General features: G+C 38.8%; 1 protein-coding gene across 6 annotated transcripts in view; it reads left to right on the forward strand.

Annotated features, from left to right (window-relative positions):
* Positions 1-25,448, forward strand: part of IL12RB2 (interleukin 12 receptor subunit beta 2) — a 72,469-nt gene that overhangs the window by 25,055 nt on the left and 21,966 nt on the right. For all 6 annotated transcript variants that reach the window (XM_072820754.1, XM_072820758.1, XM_072820757.1 and 3 more), the window contains 2 exons: positions 8,370-8,449; positions 19,194-19,413. In XM_072820754.1, coding sequence (XP_072676855.1) covers positions 8,370-8,449; positions 19,194-19,413 — 300 coding nt within the window. The remainder of the gene's footprint in view (positions 1-8,369; positions 8,450-19,193; positions 19,414-25,448) is intronic.

A 25,448-nucleotide genomic window follows, 5' to 3' on the forward strand; every position in this document is an offset into this window, starting at 1 on the left:
GTAGTATAATCCATTGTTTTATTATGTGACTATTTTGAGGTATTAATGTGAGAAAATCTAAATATTTATTTATAAAACTTACAGATATATGTGCCTATTAGTCTCATAATAAGTTACATTCATTTTCTGTGAGCTGCTAATGGACTTTGACTGCTGATGACACTTATCAGTGATACTCCAATGACTGACTTTCAAGGACCCAAGGGCCTATTAATAAGATATAACATCTAATATATGTTATAGAATAATTGTATATTCTTCCTTTCTTATATTAACTGCATTTCTTTATTTTTAAAAACTATTTTAAAATAAATCCATCCAATACATTATAATTTATTCCTTCTCATTTTATCATACAAATCTCTTAAACTAATGTTGAGCCACTTGCTCTCTGTTTCAATATTTGTCATTTTTATAATCCAGAGCTTACTCTTTTTATTCTTTTATTATACATAGTCAAAGTAATGTATTTCTTTAAATACTTCATGGATTAGATTTTGTGCATATGTCTACAGATAAAATTTTTGAAAGTGGGCCATATTTTATGTCCAAGGCCAAGGTAGTAAATAGGCTGAGAAGTTTTCAGGTTCTGTCACATGAGGCTTAAATCTATAAACCAGGGAAGCTCTGAGCTTGTGAATTCTTGTAATTCTCACTAACATTTAATAATGACCGGTTTGGAGATGTGTGAAAAAGTTTTTTTTTTTTTTAAGTGTCTATCTCTTGACTTAAAAAGACTTCAAGGTAGGACAATAACTTTCTCATAGCCCCTAAGATAAACCACTATCGTAACAATGAATGCAGTACTAATTAGGGTTGTGAACTCATGGACAGTTATGAATTGAACCAAGGAACTGGCTCATTCAGAGTACTCACAGGCGTTTGTGAGGAAACCCATCCTCTGAGACACCACCTTTACCAAGCTCTGTGGGCTTCCTTTCAATGTCTGCATCTCCCTTGTCTGTGTTTGATCTTTCTGTGGGTTGATGCAAGACCTCTTCCCTCTTACTTTGAGTGGCATGGTTTTTGACCCTTACCGCTGTTTCTGTCATCAGTTTCTTTATGAAACACCAACTGATGTCAGCCAAAAAGGTGTGAATTTTTTTTAGCACTTCTTCCTTTACAACCCTTGAATGCGTACTCATATGTAACTTGGCATTTAAAAAAAATCACTAGTAAGCTTTTTTTTTTTTTTTTTTTTTAGTTTTTAAAACTGTGAATGACTTTACGATAGAGCTCTTTGCAGCCTTTGCTGCTCAAAACTGAGAGCAATGTTATCTCCTGGTGGATTGGGCACAGTTATTTAGATCATATCAGCAGAGAATGAAGGCTTTATTTACTCCATATGGCCCTTTCCTATGTCATTAGATTCAACTCCTGTCATGGTCCTCCATGAAAAACACTTTTTAAATGGCCGCTAAGTATGGAGTAGGAAGGAACAAACTGCTTTCCTCTGTTTAGGGGGACAGCCCCTTCTTTGATATCTGTCAGAAGCAAGCCTGATACTGGGAACTGAGTAACCATATTTTGACTGTAGTGGAAAAACATTCTTGAGTTTGGGCTGCATGGCACCCAGACATGCCTGAGAATATGCCAAGGTGTTGGGGGAAGTTGATTCCCTCACCACTCAGAACACCCAGGAGGAGACTCCAAAATAAAGATGAACAAGCCATTTCTTAGAGCTATAATATGAATTAGGTGTTTCTGTCTGTTCATTCCCCATTTTTTAAAGTCTTATTTACATGTTTATGGAAAATTTAATAAAAGAAATGCTACATCCTCAAACTTATGCCGGAGCAGTAAAAGAGTAGTCCTCCCCCATCATAGGTGATGGCATGGGTGATTGGTTAGAGACCCCCAAAGAGGATGCAGACCAGTTGTAGCCACCTCTTCTCACATTGAGAAACTAGGCAATTCATTCATTCATTCATTCATTCATTCATTCATAATTCTGAAATATTGCTAAAATGGGTTAATTTAAATGAATAGAAAACACTGACCCATGGTAAGCACTCAGTAAATTTAGTTGTTGTTTCTTCATTTGGAAAATGAAGTTCTGAGAGCTGAAGGAGATTGTTCAAGGTTCTAGAACTAGTAAGCAGAGAAGCCAGGTTTTGAACACTGGTCTGTCTGTTAATCACATAGCCCAAGCTCTTTGCTCTGTACCCCAGTTACCTGGCTCTGAGAAGGCCAATTAAATACTAGAGGTTATTTTACCATTTTAGTTAGCAAGTACTTCATAACAATCTAGCTCGCGGGTCAGCAAACATTTTCTGTAAAGGTCCAGACAGTAAATATTGTCTGCTTTGCAGACCATATCTCTATCATAAGTACTAAAATTTCCTATTCTAGTGTACAAGCAGCCATTGATAGTATATAAATACATAGACAAACTATGTTCCAATAAAACCTTATTTATGGGCACTGAAATTTGAATTTTTTGTAATTTTCATATATCATGAAAAAATATTCTTTTATCTGTTTTCAGCCATTTAAAAATGTAAAAACCACTGTTAGTCTACAGGCTGTACCAAAACAGGGAGCAGATTTGGCCCTCAGGCCAGAATTTGCTGACTCCTAAGCTAGCAAAACTTGAAAATATCATATTTGTGTCTTTCTGCCTAAGGCTTAAGAAAATGAGAATGAAAGATTCTTAGCCTTCAAAAGAGAATTACATGCAAACATTTTCATTAGAAGGAAAATGTTAGGTTTGAAACCCAATGACAGGCCCTGCTCTCCTTTCTTCTTTTGGTGCCCTCTAAGCCCAATCCTTATCCTGGAAGAAGTCAATGTCTGGGCTCAATTATTTGATAAGATGGTGATTATCCCAATAAGAAGAAATGCTTTCCATGAAGCCTTCCAAACAAAAACAGATGAAAAAATATGCTCCTCTGGATGATCTTAGAGGAAAGTGTGTATCAGGAACTATGCCAGGTGCTGGGATACAGTGAAAAACAATCAGATCCTCAGACTCAGGGGCTTATCATCTATATTGAAACATTAGGGGAAGATTCCTGGAGGATACAATACCAAGAAGAAATTTGGAGTTTCAAGAGAATCTTGTGGCCTTCCCTTACCTGGAACATATGGCTTCCATGATCATTGCAGTAGAAGGGAGCTATTTCCTCCTTGAAGTACTAGATTCTTTTGAATTCTGTGAAATCTCATATTCCTGGATTTTATTCTGCTCTATTGGCCAGAATTGCTGGTAATTTTTCTCTTCTCAGTATCAGTCCTTATGGCTTTACCCAGGGCTTCCTTCTTTTCTGAGATGACCTTATCCAGAATTTGTGCTCCGGTATCCTGTTGCATATCTTCACCAAGATATCAACAGGCATTCTGAACCCCACATAGCCTAGACAAGAACTTTTTTCTCCAAAACAAAATGTCTCTAAAATACTTCAGTTTCAATATTTTCTATTTCAGTAAACACTGTCACCATCTTCCTACTTACTGAAGTCAAAAATTGAGAAATTTTCCTTAAATTCTCTTTTAAAAACATTCTCCTTTCCCCCCATTCCCCTATATCAGCACTTGACTCTCCTAAACATATTCAAAATCTGTTCATTCCTTCTGTTGCCACTATGATTATCCTAGTTTAAGCTACTTTCTACTTACAAAGGATAACAACAAAATGAACAGTTATGAACACACCATTCAACTTAAATACTATAACATTACCAATATATTCTTACCCTTGTCATGCCTCCCCAGAGGTAACTATTATCCTGTACATTTATCAGTACTTTTCTCATAGCTTTCAGAAATGTATCTATCTTTAAACAATTATTGGTTTTGGTTGTTTTTGAGCTTAATTAAAATTATATACTGTATATGTAACTTGCATTTTTCCCATCACCACTCTGGCACAATGCCTCCATTAATTTTAGTATAGGCGAAACATTCCTGCTTCTGTTGAGAAACAAGGTCTTCACTTGTGACCTGGATATTAAAAATGTTAAAAAGTTGGGTTGCCTGGGTGGTTCAGTTGCTTCAGTGTCCGACACTTGATTTCCAATCAGGTCATTATCTCAGGGTCATGAGATTGAGCCTCACATTAGGCTCCACATTAATCAGAGAGTCTGCTTGGTATTCTTTCCCTTTCCCTCTGCCCCTCCCTGGCTGTCTCTCAAATAAATAAATAAATCTTTTTAAAAAAAATGCTAAAAGGTTATGTTTCTTAAAAAAAAAAAAAAAAGGAGAGAGTCTTCATCTATATAAAAGGCTGCTGAGAAGTCCAATAACATAAGAATAAAGAAGTAACTATTAGACTTGGCAACACAAACTTCACTGCCAACCAGAGGCAGTGTCAGTAGAATGATGGGAAGACACTCTTAGGTGCTAAAGGTTGAGAGTGAGTGTGAGGTGAGGGTCAGTGACGGTTCACCTCTTCAAGAAGTTCTGTGAAGGAGAGCAGAGATGCAGGGCAGTAGCTGAAGCAGGATGAGGTATCAGGAAATGCTTTGCCTGGTTTTGTTTTTAGGATCAGAGGAAATATAGTATATTTTCAAGGTAATGATAAAGTCCCAGCAGAGAGGGAGAAATTAATGACACAGGAGAAGTGGGGGAGAAGTCCTTGATAAAGCAAGAAAATGAGATCCAGCATTCAGGTTAAGGGGTTGAAATATGATGGAAGTAGGGGTGCTATGTTTGGGAATTAATTAAAAATTTGGAGGTTTTCATGGTGGAAAGATGAGAGAATCCCTGTCTGATTACTTCCTTTTGCTCAGTGAAGTATGAAACAAGAACAGCAACTGAAGAGAAACATATCATTAGAAGTAGATACGTGGAAGGATTGACGGTACCAGCTCCAGGGCAGAAACAACCTATGGATGGTGGCCCTTCACATCATGACTAAAAAGAGTGGACAGAAAAAGGTGAAAAGAGAGAGTGAACCAAGTTTTAAATATTATTAATCAAGAAGGAAGAGGAATGTAGGAGTCTGTATAGGGCTTCCCATGCAGGCATAGCAGGTCATAATGTCTCAATGTAAAACTTGTTTAACCAAGTAGATACCTGTAAGATCTGTTTGAATCAAATTGTTTAAAACTAGATTTTAGATAAATGTGTCATCCCCAAAAAGTGCACATCAAGGAACCAAGGCAGTGAATAACTTATCTCTGCCTTGCCATGCTGGGAGCATGACTTGGACCAAAAAAATTCTCGTGTGTTTCATTTAGTCCACTGCCTGAAACCTCCCAAGATAATATCTTTCCATATTCTCTTTGTGTTAAATTCTCCATTTTCACTGTTCTTGGAAATCTTTATACTCCTCCTTACTGCCTGCAAAAACTTCTCTCTTTTTGAGGGATTGCTTTTCACCTGCGATTCAGTTGCTGTTGTCCACGTTCCTGCACTTGCCTTGGCTTCAGATATGGATGCTCATTTCAGAAGCACATTGGTTGGCTCTGATTTGTTTGCCACACATACTGTTGCACAGAATCACAGAATCTTGGGCTTTTAGAATCGAAAGCACACTCAAGGTCATTTAGGCGAATCTCCTGCTTAATTTAGTATCTTTGCTTTTTTTCCCACACTGGTGACTCTATCCAACCCTATAGTTTCCCCATTTATTATATAGGAGGTAATTTCATCTCAGGAGACCTGACTTCCATTTCTCAATATTTGTATTTTTAATAATTTGTACCCACTTGCTTTGGATTCACTTGGATATCGGCCTTTGACTTTCCTTTTCTGGCCTACCTATAATAGTTTTACCTGCCTTTGTTAGATAACACTGAGGTTAGAACTTCAAGTGATTTTGTGTCAGTTGAATATCAAACATACTCTTTAATATCAGCTCTTATGTTGCTTTTAAGCAGCAGTGTTTGACACCCCTGGTCATGAAATTTTACGCTTTGAAACTCACACAGATTCAACTAATGATTTCTCTCCCATAGAGGCTAACACTGCAGGTGGGCACCATTAAAATTTCAGTTTCACTTGCAATTTTTCCTTTGAAGAGATTGTGATTCTAGAATTCAATTCTTAGCTCTGTAGTAATCTGGTAGGTTATAGATCTTTAATGAGGCAATGAATGTTCCTTTAAATTTCTTGCCAACATGTAATTAACTGGAGACATTAGCACTAACAGGTCAGCTGGCTTTGCCATTGAGCACACCCAAGTTTCCAAATCCTGATTACGTAATCAATGTCTGGATAATCTAGTTTGCTCAGATCTTTGCTCAATGTAGTGAACTGTAATAGAAGAGCAGGATCTTTGGAAACAGTGAAACCTGGGTTCAGCCCCTGGCTTTACCATTTACCAGCTCCACGTGTTCTGTAGATCATTTATCCTTCATCAGGCTCCTTGTCCTCAGCTCTAAAACAGGTGTAGTCACATGCACTTCCTGCATTGTGTGAGGATTAAGTAAGATAATGTACAGTATTTTAAAGTGTCCAAATATTTTCTGGCACATAGTACGTGGTTGATAATGGTCAGGTCCCTTTTCCTTCTCTTGCCTATGCTTTTTTTCCCTTTTGCATCTGGACTAGAGGGAAAAAAGTCATAGTCTTGATTTCTGGGTCACTATTCATAATCCTGAAGCAGCATGGAAAGCATTTTCAGAATGTCTTAGGTCCTCACTGCAAGGGTAGAAGCTATCACTAGTGGGAAGAGAAGGGAAGAAAATAAGTGAATATTTAGAAAAAAAAAAAAACAGAAAGGGAAGAGAGTGAGAGAGGCAGGAAAAGGAAGTGACAAAGGAAGAGAGTAGAACATGAAAGGGAACCTGTTGGGGGTAGAAGTGTTGTAGAGAAATTTTAAGCTTTCTCAGAGCCAGGTAATTGCAAAGTGCAGAGCAAAGAGCTCGGGCTCTGGGATGAAACAGACTAGTGTTCAAAACCTGGCTTCTCCACTTTTAGTTCTGGAGCCTTGAACAAGCTCCTTTAGTTCTCAGCACTTCATTTTCCAAATGAAGAAAATAGCAACAGCTAAATTTACTGAGTGCTTACCATGGATCAGGATTCTTCTAGTCATTTAATTCTCACAACAGCTCCATGTAACAGAGAACTATGACACTCATTCAACAGATGAGGAAACTGGCTTAAGGACATGGTTAACATTTGTTCAAGATTGCAGAGCTGGGATTTGCCCATATAGTCCTGCTCTGGCGCTCACTCTTTAACTACTGCTCTTGACCTGTGTATGTCACAAGGTTGAGGAAGACATGGATGTAACTGTGAGTGGGCCCCCATAGGACCTGCACATATTATGTGTGAGTGCATGTGCTCCCTTCCTTTCCCTCTTTCTCTTCTCCTCTCTCTAACTTCTTGTCCTCTGCTTTCCCAGTGAGACTTAATGTTCTGGAAACTTCCATCTGGTTAAATGGAACTTGCCACTCCAGAAGGAACCTCTGTGTAGCCTCATCTCAATACACTCTAAGTGTCAGTGATAAACAAGTTACATTTATCACTGTTTTTCAGTGGCTGCTTCTATAGATTCCACCCCTGTCTGTAAATCAAAACAAATCTGATAATGGGAGAAATAAAACTATTTCACCCACTTACACGTGCACACAAACTCTCTCTTACACTCTCTTACTCTCTTACACAAACTCTCTCTTAATCAGCTCCTGTGTAGGAGCTGATTATTCAGTTTCTTTTCAAGTCTATTTGATTGACTTTTTCAAATTAAAGTAGGTCGTATTTGACCATTGTCTTATAGATTGGTGGTCATTCCTTCTGTCAGTTCAGCCTGTGTTTTTGCATCAAGTAGCTAATATTGTCTGAATTTTCCATTTGTTCATTCATCACCTAACAAAGAGTTATCGGGAGCCTGTTACATTCTAGGCACTGTGTAGGTATGAAGGATATATTAAGATATATGAGATAGGTTTTCCTTTCAAGTAGATCATTGCCTAATGATCATAAAACCAAATAATTATGCCACAACATGATAAGTTCAGGAATAGATGTGAACACAGAGATTATCATTTGTTTTTTGCCTTTTTTACAGGATCAAAAAATGTGCTCCTTGTGATTTATGTTATCTTTCTGCTGAGAATTTTTTCTGCATTCCAACAAAAAAGAAATAACCACACATACCTTCTTTGAGTTATTTTATTAATACATATTTTAAGGGCAAGTTAGGAATCTAATTTCCTCCTCATCATTTTTTAAAATTTGTTTTTAAGTAACCTTGATTTTTCTATGACCAACAATATACATGTTCACTGTTTGACAGAAAGAAAACAATACTGGGGTACAAAGAAAATTAAAATTGTCCTAAATCCTACTCTCCTAGAATTATTTATTAAATAAGTAATTGACTTTGAAAGGTCTTATATTGTGCATATATATATATATATATATATATCTGTGTGTGTGTGTGTATATATATATATATATTTTTTTCCCCTTCAAAACAGAACCTACAGGTACATTAGATGTCTGGTACATGAAAAAGCACATTGATTACAGTAGACAACAGATTTCTCTTTTCTGGAAGGTAAGTCTTCAGTGTCAATGTAAAATTTAAGAGAATTATATACTTGTTTGTGTTTTTTTGTCTTTGTTTTTATTGAGATATAATTGATATATAAAAAGAATTATATATTTGAACAATGTTTCAAGGCCAAAAATTAAGTTTTATTTCCATAATGGCTTTATATGAGGCTTCAGAGACTTGGTTGGAGCTCATTTTCTTACCAATATCCTCCTGACACTTGATTCGATGCCATTGACCTCTGCCAAAGAAGGGTGAGAGCTCTGAGTTCTGTCCCACACACAGCTATGTCTTTTCCTCATCCACTTCCATCCCTTCCCACCTCCAGGCATGTCCATCCTCTGACCCCACTGCATCATTTCTTCGGGCTCTTGCCCCTCCCAGCCACCCTTATGTCCCCTACCTACAAACTGCCCAGCAGTGACCATACCACCTTTTACTTATTCACTTTTTTGGGAAATTAAAGATGGGAAGTCTGTGTATATGGATATTCAGAAATATATTTTCTATAGTCACCAAAAAGGGAGAGGGTAGAAGGAAGGCTGCTCTGCCTCAAGAACTCAAGTAATAGTAGAAAATATTATGAACAGAAGGGAAAACAGCTCTTCCTCAGGAATAGCAGTAAAACAGTAGTCACTTGAACAACCTTCCAGAAAACGATGAGGCCTAATGTTATTACAGGATGTGAGAGTTTCACAAAATGCTGAAATCTGGTGTGGTTGTTTCACTTAATCCTTTAAAAACCCTGTGAGGTAAGTACTAGGTATCCCCATTTAACAAATGGAAAAACTAACGGTCAGAGAGAGGAGGATGTTCTTCCCACAGTCACCCAGCTACATAGTGCAGAATTGAGACTAAAACCCCATCCAGAATTCTTTCTGCTACATCGTGACTCATCTTTATGAAAAGAAAATACTATTTGAACTCCTGATTGACATGCTCATGATAAAAGGTTTTCAGGTGAGCTGTACTCCTTTTTACTTCTCCAAGCCTGCATTCCTCTTCCAGTTAAGGGTAAATCAACAGTTTTGCAATTATGAAGCTGATGAGCATGAAACCCCAACAGTCAGAGAAATGAATATAAAGTCCTCTGATGGGGTTAGCATGATAGATTTTGATAATTGCAATCTTCTTCAGTTTTAAGAAATGAGCCAGGCAAGAAATGAGCTCTTTCTCCCTCTTTTCCTTTCTCTCTCACATGCACACAAAATGTCTGGTATGAGACTACTATAAATAGCTTAGTGAGTCATAATCAAGCTCTTCACTTTGAAACTAAAACTGCAGCTTAAGATTTATTTTAAAATAAAGCCTTGTTTAAGAGCAAGATAATTCCCAAAGCAAGACATTTAGAGCAGCCATAATTTGTGAATATTATAGAAGAACCCAGCTTAGTTCCTGGCTGTTGGTTTTCATTTTCACAAGTAAGCAACTGGTCAAAACCAAAATTCCTCCTTCCATAAAGATTCCGTCTCCCAAAATGTCCTCAGCAGTGATCTGAAAAAATATATTGTTTTCATTCCAATAAACATTTGTTAGCCACAGGTAAGGCTCAGCCAAGGTGCATATGCAAATTCTTCTCTGGTTCTCATTTTAATCTTGTCCCTAATCCTCAAAAAGCCTAAATTCTAAAGTGAGGTCTTGGAATTCAAAAAGACTTTAACTCTCTTCTAGTCTATCCTTCCTGTCATAAACATTGCTCCCACTCCAGCCAGGACAGATGGATACCTCTGGTGGGACCATCTGGGACAGAGAGAATTCTCACTTTGTAAGCAATCCATGCTATGGTGAGCATCTCTTACTGTTAGAAAATTTTCCCTTTTGGGGCACCTGGGAAAGGTGCTCAGTTAAGCTGCTGACTCTTGATTTTGACTCAAGTCACAATCTCAGCATTCTGGGATCAAGCCCTGCATTGCACTCCATGCTCAGTGGGGAGTCGGCTTGAGGATTCTCCCCTCATCCCTCTGTCTCTCCTCCAACTTGCGTGATTGCTCACAAGCGCTCGTTCTCTCTCAAATCAATAAATAAAACTCTAAAAAAAAAAAAAAAGAAACAAAGAAAGTTTTCCCTTTTGCAGAGTCAGAATTATGAGTGCTTTGGACCAGAACTGGCTTAAGATCCTAAAAATGTAAATACTAGAAACTTCTACAAATTGGCACCTGATGGTGATCAAGACAGGGCATCTTCAAAACCTTAGAATCTCCTGAGTCCAGCCTGAGAATCTCCTTAAGGAGTGTTGGATCTAGTCTTCAGTTTTGCAGGTCTGATACAGGAGTAAGTCTTTTCCTGCAAAACCCTGGGTTTCTTTAGTGGCTTCAAGTAGGCCACTCACCTGGCAGTGAGACTGAAAGACTGACCAGAACTACTGAGACAAGCAGGCCTGCTTTGGACCACAGAACTACAGAGCCCAAGAGCTAGAGGGAATGTAAGCAGCATGCAGTCCTACCTCATGTTACAAACACAGACACAGGTCTAGGGAGCTGAGTGATTTCAGAGAAAGGATTTCAGGTACTATGATGCTTGCTGCTGGCAGAAATCACTGCCCTTCTGTCTGGAACCCTTCCTGTCCCACTCATCCAACTGAGGATTTCTTATGCTACTCTAAGGCAGGCGTGGGAATTTGTTGGGATGGTGCCATGACATAGGGACTCATCTGAATGTCAGACTAGAAAGAAATACTGCAGCCAGATCAGGTGCTTTGTGGTGGGACCAAAATCAGACCTCAGGAAAGAAAGCAAAGACGTATGTGTGGTGGTTTGTTGGTTTTTTTTGTTTGTTTTCACTTTGATCAATACTGGGAAACCCAATGAGAGGGACACCCTGCCACTGCAGAGAGGGGGATTTCAGGTCTTAGCACCAAGTAAAACCCCATTAGTCTATGAATAAAGTGAGAACATGTTTCTCCTGCAGCTGGGGAAATGTGAGATAACCTTTCATTTTTGTAGGATGTTTACATCAGAAGAGAGTAATTGGTGCTAAATGGAATCAGGACACCTTGAAGGAACAAGGTGTGGATGTAGGTGAGTGTGAGTATGCATGTTAGTGATGTGTGTGCATGTGCATTGTAGATGTGTGTGAGTACAATGGATAAGTGTGAATGTGTGTGTGAATGAGTGTGAGTTTTTAATATGTGTGTGGGGTTAGAGTATGAGTGTGGGTATGTAAATATACATGTCAGTGTGGGTGCATGTAGGTAAGTGCCTTAGTCCATTTGGCTGCTATAACAAAATACCACAGACTGGGTGGCTTATAAACAATAGGAATCTGTTTCTCACAGTTCTGGAGGCTAGAAGTCCAAGACCAGGTGTCATCAACGTTAGGTGAGGGGCCTTTTCTGGGCTGCAGACTTTTTTTTTTTTTTAATTTATTCATGATAGTCACACACACACAGAGAGAGAGAGAGAGAGAGAGAGGCAGAGACACAGGCAGAGGGAGAAGCAGGCTCCATGCACCAGGAGCCTGACGTGGGATTTGATCCCGGGTCTCCAGGATCGCGCCCTGGGCCAAAGGCAGGCGCCAAACCGCTGCGCCACCCAGGGATCCCGCTGCAGACTTCTTATTGTATCCTCACGTGGCAGAAGAGGCTAGTGAGCTCCTTATAAGGGCACTAATCCTATTCATTAAGCCTCCACCCTTCATGATCTAATCACCTCCCAGAGGCCTTACCTCCTAATACCATCACACTGGGCATTAGGACTCCAGCATATATGTGAATCTTGGACACAAACACACATTCAGACTATCGCAGTGAATATGAGTGTGTGGAAGGTGTGTGTGGGGGGGTATGAGTGTGGGTGTGTTTGTGAATGTGTGTGTGTGTATGAATGTGAGTGTGGGAATGTGTTGAAGATGAAGGAAACCTGTGCTTTCTTGTTCTGGTTCTTACCTACTTCAGGTTTCTCTCAAAAAGGTTTCTTCTGAAAGTTCTGTTTCCTAAAAAATATTTTGTATAATTTCTTGCCATAGCTATTTTTAAAACAAAAATTCTTTCTATATTTAAGCCAAAAAGTACAATTTAATCTATGAAATAAAACAAAAACACCTAGGTATTGTTAAAACAATAAATGCAATAATAAGTAGAAAGTGTTGCCCTGTAATGAACAGCCTCAGCGTCGTGTTAGAGCCTTTCACGGGGGCTTTTAGCATCCTCTCTCTCACATCCCCTGTATCTTCCTTTTGTGCAAAGTCTCATATGTTTCCTTTGCTTCGATTAAGCATTTCAACCCGTGATTCCAATACACCTTTCTTCCAGTTAACACATGTATTCTTTAAGAAGAAAATCACCTGATAGACAGTATATGAAAAGATATGACAAAGGGTTAAAACCACATTAACCTTTCCAGTTTCCTCTGTTAATTTTTTAATCATGGCAGATCATAAACTTTCGAAATTGTGGTTGAGGCCATGGATCGAGAAGAGATATATGTGTTTGTAAATGAAGGCAACTCCACTTTATTTATTTATTCATTCATTGATTTATTTCAACAAACATATTCAAGCCTCTCTTTAATACTGGACACTGTGCTGCATGCCAGGGATATGGAAGCGAATAAGACAAATGCAGTCCTCAGGTGCTTGAGCTCATAGACCAGCAGAAGGACAAAATGGGTCTGATTAGGGCGTTCAGGTGTTAAGGAATTTAAGATTCAGCTGGGGGAAAAATGATCAGGGTCAACCAGTAGAGCAGGGGAATGGGTGAGGAATCACAGAAGACGTCTTGAAAGGTAATGCTAGAACTGACCCCAGAAGAACAAGTTAGTTGGGACAAAGATGGGAGAACATTTGGCAGGAAACTGGGGACTGTGGATTCAGCATATGAAGGATCACTATAGAAATATAAAACACACCTCAAATGAGAGCCTCATCTATAAGTTGAAATTTTCTTGCAGCTACTTTTAAAAATAAAAAAGAAACAGGCGGAATTAATTTTAATAATATATTTTATTTAGCCCAAGTATGTATGGAATGTTATCATTTCAACATGTAATCAATATTTACAAATTATTGATTAGCTATTTTACATTCTCCTTATCCTACTAAATCTTTGAAAACTAATGTGTCTACTAAGTGCCAGTGGGTATGGTGGCTAAGAGCTCACCCTCAGAGAGCAATACATCTTAGTCACAGTTCAAGAGCACCAAGGCTATGTGCGGCTGGTGGCTCCCTACTGTAATGAACAGCGCCCCTGTGGGGCCTTCACAAGCAGCAGGGAAGAGTGTTAGGCAAACTTGATTCCAAAAGTGGGGGAAAGATTCGGTGGGTTTTAATCATTTGCTAAATGAAGTAACTCATTCGGATAAACAGCTACCCTCAAACCACAGAAGGCTAAAAGAAAGAGAAAGTAACAAGACCCATACACCAGTTTACAGCAGAGCCTCAAAAGAAGCTTCTTTAGTACATTTCCTTTGTCTTTTTCTCCCTGTATCTCTCTATGTTGTATGAAGAATTTTCCAATCCATATCACATTGCACTGAGGGGTTGTGTCCTTTGGCCTCCTCATATGAAAGAAATCCTGTAAACGAGGGAAAGTATTGTTTGTAATCTGATTTATATTGATGTAGAACAAAGATCTTTCATAAATCCACAGGGAAGATTGGTTATCAGGAGCCTGAGGCCTTTATATGATTAGAGGAAGCATCCAATCTCAAAAAATGATATTTAAATACAAAAGCAGCAAATGGGAAGCTTTTGATAGTTTTGTTGTAATATTCAGCTCTGTCTCCTTCCCTTTCCCAACAGGCTGGCACAGCATTTCTGAAGGCATTTTTGGAAAGAATGGGGTTGTTTTGCCTTGCTTACTAGTCGTACATATTATACTAACTGTAATGTAGGGAATTTCAGTTGAGTAACAGAATGTGGTCAATGATGAAGATAAAGTGGGTAGCAGAGCATTAACAAGATAGAAAACAGATGGAAGGGAGGTTCAAGTTTTGCTCTAACAAATTTTCTATTATTTTGCTGTTTTTCTGCTGCAAAGCAAGGTAGAAATCATTATGTCAGGATAATTAACATGAGGTATTAGTATCAATTAAATAAGTTCAGGGTAGCAAAACACCTGCAGGTATCTACTGAGCACTAACACAGATGAAATTCAGAGTTCATCCTCTAGGTAGAGCTGTGCTACTTGGGTTCAAGTTGCAGCTTCACCACTTACTGGCTGTGTGTTCTTAAGCAAGGTGCTTATCCTCTCTGTGCCTTCCTTTCCTTACAAATAAAGTGCAGATAGTAATAGCGTACACCACCTGAGGTTGTTGCAAAGATTAATGAGAGAATCATGAAAAGTGTTGGCTGAGTCACTAGGAGGCAAACATTGTACAGGACTCTGAGACACAAAGATGGGCTGATAGACAAGTGGGAGGACAGATCCACAGATGGATCATTTCAATACAGCGATTTTAAAAACTTCCAGATGAGCTTGTCTTTTGAGCTGCTCCCTCACTTTGGACTGGGGTTGCTGAAAGCAATCATGAGTTCTGAAATCAAGGTACCTAGGCTTACCTCACAAATTATATGTCCTTTGTAATCAACTGTATGACATCGATGAGACTTCCATACAGACCCATGGTGGGAGCCGAGTCAAGATGGCCTGTCTTTCCATACACTGGTAGAAGAGTCATATGAATACAATGGGAAAAGTGCCAACTATGAAGATTTTTATATTTGAGTAACAGAGAGCAGGAAACTCATCAAGTGTCTGACATCTACCATATCCCAAGTACTCGTTGAAACCGTTGCCTCCCTCAACCCATTGTATCTTCCTGTAAGTCTGTGCCGTACATAGAATTATCTCATTTTACAGATAAGTAAATTGAGCCTCAGAGAAGTAAAATAATTTGCCCAAAGTCACAGAGCTAGTATGTGGTGGAGCAGGAAAGCAAAGGATCTGCTCTAATAAAACTAACCTCATCCCCCCAAAAGTCTGTGACATATTCGAATTCCCCAGCTTTCAAAGAGGTCTTGATTATAACTTCTCTTATTTGATGTAGGCTTAGCTCTGACATACTGGTGTGTGTTTGCTTGTTTGCATCGGGGGAGTTCAGAATAAAATATCAGTTTATGACAAGTACAGTAGCTTTTTCTTTAAGTCCTAAGAAGAAATGATTTGTCAATTCACAGAAACACCCTTCTTCCCATATACTTAAAAACAAAACAGGGGTGTCAGGCTGACTTTGTTGGTGGAGCATGAGGCTCTTGATCTCAGACTTGTGAGTCTGAGCCCCATGTTGGGTCTAAGATTACCTAAAAAAATAAAATAAAATCTTAAAAACAAAACACAGAGGTCTTGCATTCTAAGATGGACCAGACTTTTGTTCTGTCATGGATATATTCACCAGGTAATTTTTGGTGCTGAAAGCCTTTTCAGCCACTAGAACTCTCACAATAGTTTTATAAGGCAGCAGGCTACATTCCCGCTTCTCTCATAAACCTAAGTCAGAAAAGCTAAGTTTATTAAGTTTAGATCATTTCTCACACACAGAGGAAAAAAAAAAACTGAAGGAGGCAATAAGACAGCTTTTCCTGTTTAGCACACTCTTACCAGTAGGAGAGGGTGACAATGACAGGAACACTGGCTTGACACCCCTTTCAGCACTGCCCATAAAGGTACAAGAAGTACCAGGACACCACACACATCCCGGACATTGCCTTCCTCTCTCATGCCCACCAGGGGGCACACTAAGATCTCACCTTACTTTTCTGTGGGGATTAATTGAGTCAGTTTCTTAACCTTTCCAAGCTCCCTCAGGTCAAGGAGATATGAGGACTAAATGCGACAATAGATGTAAAGCTTCTGGCTCATGATATGTTCCAATAAGTGATAGTTTCTCCCTATCTCCCACCCAAATATGTAAACATTAGAGCAAAAGTAAGTTCATCTGAAAAGACCCAGCTGGCTCTTCAGGTGACAGTTTTGGGTTCAAAGCCAGAGACCCAAGGCCTGTTGATTCTGGGAACAAAGAATTCTGGATCTCCACCATCCCAAAATTGCTGACCTGATGTCTTCTGTTGATGCTCCACATTAAAATGTACCACAACCTCACAATTAGACAAGCTGCTTTCCAACTTTGGGCCAGAAGGGTAACTGGGGATTCCAGCATGAAACATAGTGTCCTGTGGTGACCAGTTCATTGTCTCAGGCTTGCCAACATAAGGAGTAGCACATCAGAGGAGAGGGATTGCTAGTCTAAAAGTCAGGAGCCCTGGATTCCACTCTCAGGTCCTCCATCTATTCCTTGAGTGGCCTTAAGTATGTCATTTCATGTCCTGGACTTATTTCCTATTGATAGAATGAAATGTTGAATTAATTACTAATCCTTAAAAAAATAAAAAATAAAAAATAAAAAATAAATAAATAAAAAAAAATAATTACTAATCCTTCCTGGCTCTGTAGTTTTGTGATGATATTCCATTACATCAGGGCCAAATATAATCCAGATATATGCATTATTTGCAAATTTTATATTGCTATTTTTTTAAAACCAAATTAAACTTTTCAGTTGCTTCAGGAGACTACGTGCCAGCTGGAAAAATACCTACTTCCCTATTGTCTTATTAGGTTTTTTGTTCCATGGACCATGTTGGACAAGTGAGGCCCATTTTCAAATTGGTGAAAGAGACCAATTGCCTGAGAGATGTTAATGTTTATCCCAAAACTTGAGCCTGATATTTTATACAAGCATAATTCATGGGATACCATATTTATTTCTCTAATTACCTTAACTCCACCATTACCTTCTCAATGAGATTTTCAACTCTAAAATATGGGATATCGAAGGGGAGATGTAAGGGTTTAGGCCCAGGCCTTTCACTACCCTCTAGGAACCTTTACTCATCTTTCAGATCCACATCTTTCTTTACAAGATGACTGTAGTGTGTAGTGCATGGACCTCAGTTAGATTTCCACAGCAGTCATGAGGCAAGTTCATTGACTCTTCCTGTAAGATGATTTGACATTTCCCTCTTCTTTCAGTGCTCTACCATAGGATTAAATGAGATTGCTGAGATGTCTATGATGGACAATGAAAGGAAGGTAGTAAGAGCTGATTTACAAGGTGTTATTTTTCAATTAGAGCTCTGGTCCTTCAGTTGTCAGAGTAAGACTGAAGCCCCTTGGGTTCCTGACAAGACTGAGGAACTTTGTGAGCTTAGTTAACTCTTGAGGAGTGCCTTAGGGAAGGGTGCATGATGTGGAGGTGAAATAATAGTCCTACCTCTGAACCTACAGAGGAGACAGGGAAGGATAGAGAGTTGAGGGAATGGTCTTCTCCAGCCAGCTTTTGCTTTAATTTATCCTGCTTTACTCCTGTGACAAAGGACTTGTTTATTAATAACAGTTCAGAACATCACAATTTCAAAAGCAGTCACTTACTTTAATCCACACAACAGGCCTACAAGATTGACTGTGATGGACAATGAAAATGCTAACTTTCTTGGTTCCTGCCAGAAAACAAAGATGTCTTCTAGGGAAAGGCTGAAAGTGCACCCAAAAGAGCTCTCAGCAACATGACATTCACCCGGTGCATTGACCATGGTTTAAGATCCAGTCCTGGACTTTGTGGATCCAGAAGGGCACCCAGGGTAGGACCTGCTTTAATCAAGTTCCCAGAGACTGAAATATAAAAAGCTAGATGTTCATGGATTAATTTACAATGAGGAATGCAGCTGTTGGGCTACCCAGAAGGCTTGAGTCAGCAGATAGGAACATTCTTTCTCAGCATGCTAATTATTTCAGAAGCCAAATTATCATCAGTAGGCCAATTTATTCACTTAAAGTGAAAAATACAAATTTTAAGTGAACCAGATGTTCATGTTACCCCAGCCTCTCCTGACAGATAAATACACAGGAAACCAAATTATTAAAAGAATGCTTAAGGGGTAGGAACCAGAGAAAGGGGCATTTGCCAGTCCTAATATGTGTCTTTTAGCACCTGAACCCATAGAAGGAATAGCCTTGCCAAGAAAACCATCATGCTTAAGTCTAGCGAACTCAACCTCTCTCTCCATGCACTAAGCATGGATAGGCACTGCCCGCGCTGCACTTGGTGGCTCTTCATATTCATTGCTTCTGTTTCCCATGGTCCTTATCCAAACAGGGTTATAATACAAATAATTAGTTTTCTGCTTACTTTCTGGGATTGCTCCCAAATGATCTCAATTGGAATTTTTGCAATTTCAAAACTCATTAGCCACACATTTATAAACAGTGTCTTACTTTCCTAGCACAGATGGTTAATCCAGTTCACTAAGTGTGAATTTTACTAGTTTAGCTCTTGAAAATCTCATTTTTGATTTAATGAGCAGCATTACACTTTCTATATAAAAAGTTGTGTGTGTGTGTGTTTCACAGATTTAAAAATGGAGATTCAGAGGGGCTGAGTACCTTGCTCTGGATCACACAGCTAGTGATGATTAGTATAGGTGGAACTGAAACCCAGATCATTGGAATTCAGATTCCACTCTTGTTCCATTGGATGTATTTGAGTTTTCTACTATTAGGAAGTTTCATTTTGAAGCAAGAAAAGAAACTCAATGTGTTTTTAAGAATTAGCTTTTAAAAATATAAATTCACTTTTCCCCCTAAATGGTAAGTTTGGGTGGAGACGTAGAGATACGCAGCGGAGAAGATGATAAGATGTAAATAAAAAGGTCACTCATATGTAACCTGCTGTTGCGGAGGCCATCAGGTTCAGCCACAAAGCATCCAGTGACCTTGTCTGGGAGTACACAAGTAAGTGGATATGTTTTGTTGCAGAATATGAGTATGTCCAAGGCAAGAGGAAAAATCCTCCACTATCGAGTGACCTTGCAGGAGGTGGCAGGGGTGAAAGTCACACTACAGAACATCACAGAACACACCTCCTGGACCTGGGTCATTCCCAGAACTGGGAATTGGGTTGTGACTGTGTCTGCAGCTAACTCAAAAGGCAGTACCCTGCCTACTTATATTAACATAACGGACCTGTGTGGGGCAGGTAAGTACCAACTTTCCTTTCATATTACCTATGGGAAACTGTTTCTTACTTATCTCTCATGTCCCACAGGCTCAGCTTAGGGCCTGGCATAAATAGCATAGGAGTTTCAACTTTGGAGCTGACAGCCTACAGGAATTCTTTTGCACTTAGAGTATGAGTGGCCTTAGACAAGTGAATTAACACCTCTGAGCTTCAATTTCTCCCTCTCTAAAGTAGGAATTATATTATCTGTCTTGCAGGTCATTGTGAGATTAAATACAGAGACTAACATAGCAGGTGCTTAAAAATGTTATTAAGAAAATGTTAGTTACATTAAATTGAACACTAATGTCTAGCTAATTTTTCTAGGTGTAAAACTACTATGTGATGTCAAGATCTAGGAAACATTCTGCTCTTATAGTCAAAACATTTTATTTTATTTTTTTAATTTATTTTTTATTGGTGTTTAATTTGCCAACATATAGAATCACACCCAGTGCTCACCCCATCAAGTGCCCCCCTCAGTGCCCATCACCCAGTCACCCCCACCCCCCGCCCACCTCCCTTTCTACCACCCCTTCCTTGTTTGTTTCCCAGAGTTAGGAGTCTCTCATGTTCTGTCTCCCTTTCTGATATTTCCCACTAATTTTCTCTCCTTCCCCCTTTATTCCCTTTCACTATTATTTATATTCCCCAAATGAATGAGAACATATAATGTTTGTCCTTCTCTGATGGACTTATTTCACTCAGAATAATACCCTCCAGTTCCATCCATGTCGAAGCAAATGGTGGGTATTTGTCATTTCTAATGGGTGAGTAATATTCCATTGTATACATAGACCACATCTTCTTTATCCATTCATCTTTCGATGGACACCGAGGCTCCTTCCACAGCAAAACATATTTTAAAACCAATAATACTAAAATGAAATTCTGGCTGTAATTAAACTACAGTAAAAATTTTCTATACTACAGCACTTTATTACACAAATGTAGACATTTATCAAATTATCTATATTGAAATCTCCCAGCTAGTGATACACATTTTAGAGTTGCATGCTTAGAAAACTCATTTTTCAAGATAAAAGCCTATGATTAGTCAATAAAATGGATATAAATGCTGTTTCTCAATGTCAAGATCATTGGCCTAACTTTTCCAAAAATATCTAATAAAACTATAATTAAATCCTTTTTTAAAATTCGGTGGAACATTTTATCTACATATGAGCCTAGCAATCATCATTTGAAAGAAGCTTCTACCCAAATATGATTATTTTATATACACTGTTAAATTCTAGTTATATATCTTTTCAGTCATATATTCCATAAACATAGAGATGATAGAGTAGATAAAAAATAACTAAAAGAAAGTACAAGTAAATATTAATGTAACTTCTAATTGGTATATGAGTTAGGAATTGCTCTTAGGAGTAAGGGTTGCTCTTACTAGAGGCCTGACTACAGTGGCTTATTAATTCTCTCACATAAAAGAAGTCCAGAGGTATACAGTTCAGGGCTGGTGTGACAGCTTGGTGACATCATTAGGATTCCAAACTCCTTCTTTCTGTTTCCTCTGCCAAACTGGCTTCTATCCTCAAGATGGAAATGGTCGAAGATGGCTGCCAGAGCTCTATCTACTTCCTTCTAGGAAAAGGAGGAGAGAAGGGCCCACCCCTCACCCTTGAGGAGCTTTGCTCCAGGTCACACAACACATTTATGGTCATTGTCTCTAACTGGTCATCTGGTCACACCTAGCTGCAAAGGAGGCTTAGAAATATATTTCAGGCAGCAATGTTCCCTTGCTAAAAAAGGACAAAATGTTTGGTAGGCAAGTGGTAATTTCTGCCTATTTTTGGTAGGTATGTAGGGCAGAAACGTGAAAAGATGAATTAGTTGGGGGGGGGGAGCGGAGAAAGCTCAAACTCTATGCATAGTTAAATAAAAATGTTAAAAACACCATAAACAAAGCTTTAGAAGTGTAAATAGCAATTTAAGAAAAGTATATGTCACATTTTTTGGCCAAAGGAGATGGATTATCTATCTACTTTTTCAAATAAATAAGAGATTGGAGCCATGAACAAGCAACTCAAAAACTAAATAGAAGAGTAGCAATAAAGATATGAAAATATGCGTAGCCTAACTAGCAATCAGTCAGATGCAAATCTTGAGAAAACATGAGAAACCAAATCAGACTGAGAAAGAGTAAGTAGAATTAGTATAACCCATGTGGGTGTGTAGGGAAAAGATATGCTGTACCCTGCTGGTGGGTATGTAAATTGGTATAACTTTCTGGAGACGATTTGGCCATATGTAACAAACTTTAAATACTAATGTATCTTTGACCAAAAATTTTATCATTATGAATGTATCCTCAGTAAATGGTAAGTGCTTAGAAGTGTAGGCGCAAAGATGATCGTGGAAAATTTTGAAATAGTGAAACACTATGAACAACCTAAATGTAAAATAATAGAGAGACTGGTTTAATATATCATGACTCTCACCTGCCTTAACCGCACACTAGCATTAAAGCCATGTTGTAGCTATGCTTTTATTGACAAGGAGTGATGTACATAATAAGTGAAAAGATAGGCTTTCAATAGTATATATGGGATGATGCTGTTTAAAATATGTATTTACATGAGTACCCATTTTTTGCCTGATAAAAAATCTAGTAGAATGTATGTAGAAATGTTAATAGAGACCATGACTGCATCATGGGATTACAAGTGATTTTCCTTCCCTTTTGTGCTTTATATTTTTATAATTTTTCTTCTGTGGCTAAGTTCTGCATATATAGTTTTTAAAGTGAATTCTGTGGAGGAAATTGAACTCTTACCACTATTTAGTATCCTGCTATTGTTAAAATGTAGTATTTCAGAATACCTTACTTCTTCAAATGTCACTGCAGATGGGTCTTGAAACTATAAACTTTATGAATTTTCTGAGTCTGTGCTTTATTTGGATTTGGTAACAACTTCTTAAAATGACACATTCATTATGTTAGAGCTAGCCGCTTCTTTATTCATTCAACAGTTATTTACTGAGGATATACTACATAAGGCAGCTAGCATCCAGCAATAGGTTAGAAGTACTGTTGAGGTCCTCCAGTTATATTTAGTCACATGAGAGGGACAGACATAAATGAGTAAACTGTGGTGCAGTATAAGTGTGAGATTAGAGGGATGCCCAGGTAATTCTAGGAACAGACAAAAGATGAAGCATGGGCTTGAAGGATGCCAGGGAGGGAGGCAATATGTGACTGGGGTATGAAGAGACAAGTTGGTGGGAGCCAGGTGAGGGAGTGGAGATATGTGGGCATGAGGGTTTGCTTTAAAGTGAGATCTGAGCAAGCATGGAAGTTGGGGAAAAGAATTGGGTAGAGAAGAATTTAGAGATAAAGGGGACAGAGGGCTAGTTAGTGGAATGAGGACCTCATGGAATGAGGTCCATGGGAAGTGGGAAGATGATGGAAACCAATGGCAAAGAAAGAGGAAACCTGTTCTTCCCAGATTGGACAGGTGTTGCATAAGGATAAGACTCAATAAGAATGAACATGTAGAGGAGGTAAGATAGGACAGTACTTGAACTGAGCTGTAACTAAGAGGGTCCTGGTCCTGGAAATCTTGGAATATCAAGGGTCTGTTGTCTCTTCTAAGACCGCATCTGAACCACCCAATACAACTACCCAATACTCTTTGTATCCCAGAGTGACATGGAGGACACATTGGCAAATTACACAGTCCCATCCTTGAGTACTTTTGTCTCACCCATATTCTGAATGATCTGTAGGAATAGCATACCATGATTTTGTCTTTGTCTCTTTGAGTATATGTTCACACTACTCACATATATAGCTTTCCTTTTAGGAAGGAAAAATAGCACCTCCCTCCACCCCTGGGGGGGTGCAGAATTATGTTGATTTTGAGGAAGTAGGGACAACTTTGTCATAAAAAGCACCTGCCACAGCATTGCCTATAAAGAAGCATAAGAATGATTTTGTTGATTTACAATGAAAATTGAATGTGTGCTAAACCCATCGGTCAACAAGTAAAAACGTATTTAATATTTCAGACCAGTCCCTGTGCTCAAGAATTCTTGAAACCACACGGAGAGTCAGAAGCCAAAACAATCATAAACAGAGACCCACACAGATATCAGAGACTGAGGCCTCAGGAGGTGAAATAACCTAGACAAGACCACACATCCAATTAGTGGCAGAGCTGGACTGAAAAACCAAGCCACCTGTCTCTTAGGTGGACACTTATTCTAAATACCTTATGAATTTCATAACTCTGCTCAGAGGCTCTCAGGGAAAAAGGAGATGGGAATGACTGAGCTAAAGAAATAATTTTCAAAGGTGATAGAAATAAGGTGAGTTGTTAGCAGAGTTCTAAAGGAGAGTATGTGCCCTGAAAATTCAGGCTGGTTCCTGGTAAATATGATGACTGATGACTCAGGCAGGGCAATGCCAAGTTGATTTGCTTGGCTAATTTCTCTTTCCAGAGAAAGCAGTGGTCAGAAGGGTTCTTTGGCTATTTTAGTCCATCACCTGGCAAAGTGTACTGGAACCTATAGGTGCTCAATAAATATTTACTTAATGAATGCATTTCATTCTCAAAAAAAAAAATCTTATGGCATAGCCAGGACATACAATTCCAAGACAAATGAATGTAAGGGAACCCCTAATAGGGAATTCCATTCCCTGGCAAAATAGACAGTACACAGGTTATAGGTTCTCACCACCAACCAAGCACAGTTCTGAGGATGCCACAGGAGGGACAGGATAGATGGCTGAGTGCAGTGGTGAATAGTGATAAGGGGGAGCACTGAGGTAGCACTTTCTGGTTTTAGTCCTCCTCCTTGCTCTTGTTGCCCTGATATAAACATTGCTTGGACATTTCTACAATGGAGCAGGGAAGTCCAGAGAGCAGAACACAGTAACTTCAAAGAAGCCCCGACACCTAACTATGGAGGGGGGCTGAGAGCAAAGATTCTGATAAACTGATTCTAAAAGCTATATGGAATAAAAACGTGTCATGAATATCCAGGACCACTTTGAAAAATGAAGGACAGAATAAGGAGAGGATTTACAAACCACATAATTAGATATCACAAGGCCTAATGAGAGCAGTGTGTTCTGGCAAAGAAGGGACTCCAGACACAAACCCATGAATAAGTGGAACTTGGTATATGGTAGGGATAGTATCACATTTGGAAAAATTGACTCACAATATGGAAAAAAGAATAAAATTTATTACCCTTTAAAAAGCCTTTTAGCTAGATTTGGATTAAAAACTTAACTGGGGGGATGTCTGGGTGGCTCAGCAGTTGAGCATCTGCCTTTGGCTCAGGGCGTGATCCCGGGGTATGGGATCGAGTCCCACATCAGGCTCCTTTCAGGTAGCCTGCTTCCCTTCTGCCCGTGTCTCTGCTTCTGTCTCTCTCATGAATAATAAATAAAATCTTTTTTTAAAAAATTAAGGGGATTCCTGGGTGGCTCGGTGTTTTAGCACCTGCTTTTGGCCCAGGGCATGATCCGGGAGACCCGGGATTGAGTTCCACGTCAGGCTCTCTGCATGGAGCCTGCTTCTCCCTCTCCCTGTGTCTCTGCCTCTGTGTGTGTGTGTGTGTGTGTGTGTGTGTGTCTTTCATGAATAAATAAATAAAATCTTTTAAAAAACTTAACTGGGGAAGGTAAAACCAAAAGCCAATAGGAGAACATGTAATTGAGTATCTTTGTGATCCCAGGATGGAAGAATTTCAAAAACAAGACTCAAAATGCACAAACCACAGATAAATAAGTTTACATATGTCAAAGTGAATAATTATGTGCAGCAAACACATCATGAAGTTATCAGAGGGTTGAAAGACTGGAGTATAATATTTCTAGTGTTGAAAACTACAAATGATATCTAGAGTATAAAACCTATTTTTGTAAATCAGAGAAAAGACAAAAAATGAGTTAAGAATGTCAGCAGGGATTTTACAAAGGGGGAAGTCAGATAGCTAATAATACATAAAGAAAAGCTCAGCTTCATAAGAAATTTAAAAGCAAC

The sequence above is a fragment of the Canis lupus genome, chromosome 3, assembly GCF_048164855.1.
Source record: "Canis lupus baileyi chromosome 3, mCanLup2.hap1, whole genome shotgun sequence".
NCBI lineage: Eukaryota > Metazoa > Chordata > Mammalia > Carnivora > Canidae > Canis > Canis lupus.